Source organism: Cucurbita moschata, unplaced genomic scaffold, assembly GCF_002738365.1.
Source record: "Cucurbita moschata cultivar Rifu unplaced genomic scaffold, Cmos_1.0 Cmo_Scf00059, whole genome shotgun sequence".
Lineage (NCBI taxonomy): Eukaryota > Viridiplantae > Streptophyta > Magnoliopsida > Cucurbitales > Cucurbitaceae > Cucurbita > Cucurbita moschata.
In genome coordinates, this window is record NW_019268575.1 from 379,467 (window position 1) to 385,671 (window position 6,205).

Here is a 6,205-nt window from a genome sequence, read left to right on the forward strand (position 1 = left end):
ATGCATAAAAATTTACTCCCGATAATTTAAATTAAGTCCAATATTGCATAGAAACTTAGTCCCAATAATTTAAACTAAGCCCAATGCCGCATAGAAACTGACTCCTAATAATTTAAATTAGGCCTCATCATACTTAGATAATTTAAACTCGATTAAAAAAATTTAACTAGCTAGAAGGTAGTCATACATACTAACTTTGAACGCTTTCTAAAAATTTAAATTAGGAGGAAAGAGTCCGAGCAAATCAACCAAAATTTTGGCCTTGAGACGTTAGAAAGTGTACTCTCTGACTGGCTCGAACCTTTTATTTAGGATGATAAAATGAACTGGGAGACCTCTCCAAAATATCGACGATAAACTCTAGGAAGGGAAAACTTTGAGTTTGCGGTCCTCCATACATCTAATGGGTCAAAGTTCGGTCCAAACGCTAAGAAAGACTCCAAAAAGAACAAACTTTGGGTTTCTAACTCACCAAATCTAAAAAAGGGTTAGACAGGATGAAATTTGGACAAATCTCTATCCGAAGTCTAGAAAGGATTAACATGTACACGAGCGTCGAGACAAGCTCTGGAAAGGATTTACTTTGGGTTCCTACCTCTCTAAAATTCTAACAGGTCAAATTCTAGACGAAACAGACTCTTCAAACCACGAAGTTCAGGTTTCTATGCCAAACGAATCGACATTTGAACGAACTTTGGACCAAACGTTGAGATAGTATGACGGAAGGATGAACTTTTAATTTCTAACAATCTGAAGCTCTGTTTTGGAAGAACTTTGGTCCAAAAATCAAGACAAACTGTGGAAAAAATGAACTTTTGATTCTCAGCACGATAGATCTCAAACAAGTCCATGTTTCGGCAAACTTCGGCACAACTGTCAAGACAAACTCTAGAAAGGACAATCTTCTGGTTTCAAGACCCTCCAAAGACTTACAAGTCCAAGTTTTTGGCGAAATTTGAAGGCAATGATCTTTGGGTCTCTAGCCCTCCAAAGCTTCGACAGGATTTGAAAAAAATAAACTTTTGCACAATAGAGCTCTTACAAGTCTTCGTTTCGACGAACTTCAACACAAAATCGAGACAAACTCTGAAAAGGATGAACTTCTTATTTCAAAACCATCCGAAGACATAATAGGCCCCAGGTTTTGGCGAACTTTAAAGGCAGCAAACTTTAGGTCTCTAGCCCTCCAAAGCTCTAACGGGTCCAAGTTTGGACAAACTTTGGCATGAACTTCTAGATGAACTCTGGGTAGGGCAAACTTTTCATTTTGTAGCCCTCCTGAAAGGACAAACTTTGGGTTTCTAACTCTCTAAAGCTTGAAAAGGGTCTGAAAGGACGAACTTTGGGCGAACTATTGTCCAAACTCTGAAACGGACTAACTTGTACACAAGCGTTGAGACAAGCTCTTGTAAGGACGAACTTTGGGTTTGTAATTCTTTAAAGCTCTAACGAGTCAAAGTTCAGACAAAACTCTCTCTTCAAATAATGAAATTAAGGTTTTCAAGTATTAGAGCCACATCGCAAGGCCTGATTGTGAGAAGAAGAAACTTCAGTTTTTTTCTTTAAAGAGTGAGCTGAAAGAGATTCAAAATATGGTAGTTGAAATCAAGTTCGTCAACCGGAAATTCCTAAGTTTGATGGCCATTATGATTATTGGTTTATGCTTATGAAAAATTTTCTTCTTCAAAGGAATATTGATCTTTGGTGGAGACCGAAATCCCTGCCGCAGCAGAAGGAGTAGAGATTACCGAAGCACAACAAAAAACAATTGCAGACCAAAAGCTGAAAGACTTGAAGGTCAAGAATTATTTGTTCCAAGCCATTGATCGAACTATTATGGAAACGATCCTTAATAGAGATACTGCAAAACAAATTTGGGATTCTATGAAGCAGAAGTACCTGGGTTCCACAAGAGTCAAAAGAGCTCAACTCCAAGCTCTTAGGAAAGAGTTTGAAGTCCTACAAATGAAAGAAGGTGAGCGTGTTGATGCATATTTTTCTCCAACTCACACCATTACAAATAATATGAAAATTCATGGCGAAGACATAAAACAAGTTGTGATTATTGAAAAAATCTTGAGACCAATGACATCAAGATTTGACTATGTTATATGTTTGATTGAAGAGTCTAATAATTTAGACACTTTAACAATTAATGAATTGCAAAGTAGCTTACTGGTACATGAGCAAAGACTGAATGGACGTGTAAGTGATGAACAAGCACTAAAGGTGACATATGATACCAGATTCGGTGGAAGAGGAGTTGATCGAGGTCGTGAAGTTTTTCGAGGAAGAGGTAGACATCCATTCAACAAAAGTACCGTTGAATGTTATAAGTGTCATCAGTTAGGACACTTTAGATATGAGTGTCCTCAATGGGAAAAGGAAGCAAATGATGCTCAGCTTGAGGATGAAGAAGAAATATTGTTGATGTCATATGTGGAGCTCAATCAATCAAGGAGGGAAGATGTTTGGTTCCTTGATTCTGGGTGTAGCAATCATATGTGTGCAAACAAGGAATGGTTCTCAAATTTTGACGAAGAATTCTGACAATCTGTGAAGCTTGAAATTAATTTCAAGATGGCGGTGTTGAGAATAAGTTAGTATGACTATCTTTAACAATTTCTCCCCTAAACTGATTGCATGGTGGGAAAGCAACATAGGGACGCATTTCCAAAGAGAAGTTTATGGAGCGCAACACAAAGACTGCAACTGGTACATGCAGACATTTATGAACCCATTAAACCTCTTTCCAATAGTAAGAAGAGGTATTTTATAAGTTTTATTGATGATTACAGCCGCAAGGTGTGGATATATTTTCTTGCTGGAAACTCTGAAGTCTTTACCATCTTCAAGAATATAAAAAATCTTGTTCAGAAAGAGACTGGAGATTTTATTTGTGGTCTACGCACAGACGGGGTGGACAGTTCACCTCTCATGAGTTCAACAATTTTTGCAAAACTAATGGTATCAGTAGACAACTTACTGTCGCCTACATTCCCCAACAAAATGGTGAAGCTAAGCGCAAGAATAGAATAATTATGAACATGGTTAGAAGTATATTATCAGAGAAGCAAGTTTCAAAGAATTTCTGGCCATAAGCAGTAATCTGGACAATGCACATGCTAAACAGAAGTCCTACAGTGGCAGTGAAACATATGACTCTTGAGGAGGCTTGGAGTGGCGTAAAACCTAATGTTGATTATTTTTGAGTTTTTGGATGCATTGGGAATGCTCATGTATCAAGTGTAAGAGAAAGAAGTTATATGATAAAAGTTTTCAGCGTGTGCTTCTAGGGATGAATGAAGAGTCTAAAGCATACAGACTCTATGATCCAGTGTCCAAGAAGATAGTTGTAAGCAGAGATGTGATTTTTGAAGAAAACAAATGCTAGAATTGGGGGAAAACTAATGAAGAATCTAGACTTGATACCCTCGAATGAGAAGATAGTAATATAGAAGGAAGCAAACATGACCAAAGTGAAGAAGAATCTTAAGAGGAGACGATAGCAGAAGAAAAAGGGGAAGTTAGTATATCTTTCAGTGAGTCATCTGAATCAAATTCCTTAACATCTGAAGAAAGCACTACCGAAGTGAGGAACAGAAGAGCACCATTATGGATGAAAGATTATGTAAGTGGAGGAAAATTTTATGAAGAAGCTGAGCACAACAATTTAGTTCTATTAACCTCAACTACAGATCCGACTACCTTTGAAGAAGCTGTTCAAAGTTCAAAATGGAGAGCTGCAATTGACTTCAAGATAGAAGCCATCGAACGAAATGAGACTTGGGAGTTGACAAATTTGCCTAAAGGAATGAAGAAGATTGGAGTAAAGTGGGTTTTCAAAACCAAACTCAACGAAAATGGTGAAGTTGACAAGTATAAGGCTAGGTTGGTAGCAAAAGGTTATGCACAACAACATGGTATAGACTATACCGAGGTGTTTGCACCTATGGCTAGGTGGGGTACTATTCGAATGATAATTGCTTTAGCAGCTTGGAATAGTTGGAACGTGTATCAGCTTGACGTGAAATTGAAGAAGGCATTATATGGCCTTTGTTGAGCAACCAAAAGGTTATGAGAAAAAAAGGTCAAGAATACAAGGTATACAAATTGAAAAAGGCATTATATGGCCTTAAACATGCCCCACGTGCATGGTACAGTCGAATTGAAGCACATTTTGTCAAAGAAGAATTTGAGAGGTGCAACTGTGACCATACTTTATTCATAGAAACAGGAGATGGAGGTAAAATTTTGATTGTTAGTCTATATGTTGAAGATCTAATTTTTACTGTTAATGATGAGAGCATGTTTGTTGAGTTCAAGAATTCTATGAAACTTGAATTTGAAATGGCTGATTTGGGAAAAATGAAATATTTTCTCGGTGTAGAGATTTTACAAAATTCTGAAGGCATTTATATTAGTCAGAGAAAGTATGCCAAAGAAGTTTTGGAGAAGTTTAGGATGGAAAAAAGTAATACCGTGAAAAACCCTATTATTCCTGGGGTTAGACTAACAAAGGATGAAGAAGGAGCCAAGATCAATGCTACCATGTATAAACAATTGATTGTAAGCCTTATGTATCTAACTACAACAAGGCTGGATTTAATGTATGTAGTGTCTCTAATGAGCAGATGGCCTAACGGATCAAAATTTGGATAAATTTTGGACCAAATGTCGAGACAGTGTGATGGACAAACGAACTTAGGGTTTCTAACTCTCTGAAGCTCTAGCTTGGAAGAACTTTGGTCCATACATCAAGATAGACTCCAAAAAAAAAAAAAAAGAACTTTTGGCTCCCAACACGAAAAGCTATAACGAGTCCATATTTCGATAAACTTTGGCACAAATGTCAAGAAGAACTCTAAAAAGGACGAACTTCTAATTTCAAAATCGTTTGAAGACTTACTAGGCCCAAGGTTCTGGCGATCTCTAAAGGAAGCAAACTTTTGCTCTAGCCCTCCAAAGCTAGGACGGGTCCATGTTTGGACGAACTCTGGCATGAACTTTGAGACGAACTCTGGGAAGGGAGAACTTTGGGTTGGTGGCCCTCCAAATTTCTAATGGATCAATGTTTGGTTCAAACGTTGAGCTAGACTCAAGAAAGGATGAACTTGTGGTTTCTCACTCTTCAAAGCTTGAAAACGGTCAGAAAGGACAAACATTGGGCAAGACAAGCTCTAGAAAAGATGAACTTTGGGTTCCCAACTCTCCAAAGCTCTAATAGTGATAAGGCAGCCTTAATCCTCAGCCCAAAGATCCAACCTTTTGATGGGGTTAATGTCACACATGTGAAAGCAATTTGGATGTTAGGCACTCTAAGTACATCAATTTTAGTAAATTTGCTAGCATGTTCAAAAGTATTAAAACTCAAGAAGTTTGAGTAGTAACCTTTTGTAGTTTAAATTCCTTTCTTGTTTTAATTTCGTCTTCCTCACGAACGATTTCGAACCACCACTAGCGTCTTCCCTACCATTCTTCGACCTTAGAACGGAATTGTGGAATCCAGTCAGTGACTAAATTGGGAAAGAATTTAGTATATGTGAAGAGACCATTGAGGGATTTTCTCAAAAAAATTTCAAAAAGAAATTCATGTAACTTGATTACTCCAATTATAGAGTCATATTTGGATGCTCTTGCAAATTTGAGATTACCAAATTCCACCTAAATTTGTGGGGGTTATTTGACAAACATGCAAATGTGGTTAAACCATATCTTGAAACTCAATATTCCAACTCAAACATAGATATTTTCATTAAGTGGAGTCAACATTTTGACTTTCTGTATTTTAATTTAACGATTAATTTAAATAATTAATTTCAAATTAAATTAAATTATATAATTAATTAAATAATTTAATTAATATTTAACATTAAATCAAACACAATTCCCAAACAATTCCGGCACATATTGATTATGAATCCCTATCCATAATTTCAATATTTAAATCTTATTTAAATTTCTTCGATTCTCTTTCTTCGTGTTAATTCGTAATTTATGCAGTTAAATATATTGTATATATTTAGCGCATATTCCCTAATTCGAATTCTAACACTTCGAACTCTTTGGTCACACTATTCTAATGTTTAATTCGATATGAGCATGCAAGGGTACCTAATGGATCTACAGATCATGGGCTCCAACGATCAAAGATTAACCGGCTAAACTCATTAACCTAGTTAACCAACATTCGTTAACTACCAGG

At 36.6% G+C, this 6,205-nt stretch overlaps 1 protein-coding gene across 1 annotated transcript; it reads left to right on the forward strand.

The window, feature by feature from the left end:
- The first annotated feature begins 3,619 nt into the window (after positions 1-3,619).
- On the forward strand, positions 3,620-4,063 carry LOC111436713 (uncharacterized mitochondrial protein AtMg00820-like). Its single transcript, XM_023074429.1, has one exon. It carries the CDS (start codon positions 3,620-3,622, stop codon positions 4,061-4,063), a length of 444 nt encoding a protein of 147 aa, XP_022930197.1.
- Positions 4,064-6,205: the final 2,142 nt, after the last annotated feature.

What these genes read in the sequence shown, in the direction of transcription:
- LOC111436713 (XM_023074429.1), top strand. Translation starts at nt 3,620, where the DNA reads ATGAAAGATTATGTAAGTGGAGGAAAATTTTATGAAGAAGCTGAGCAC.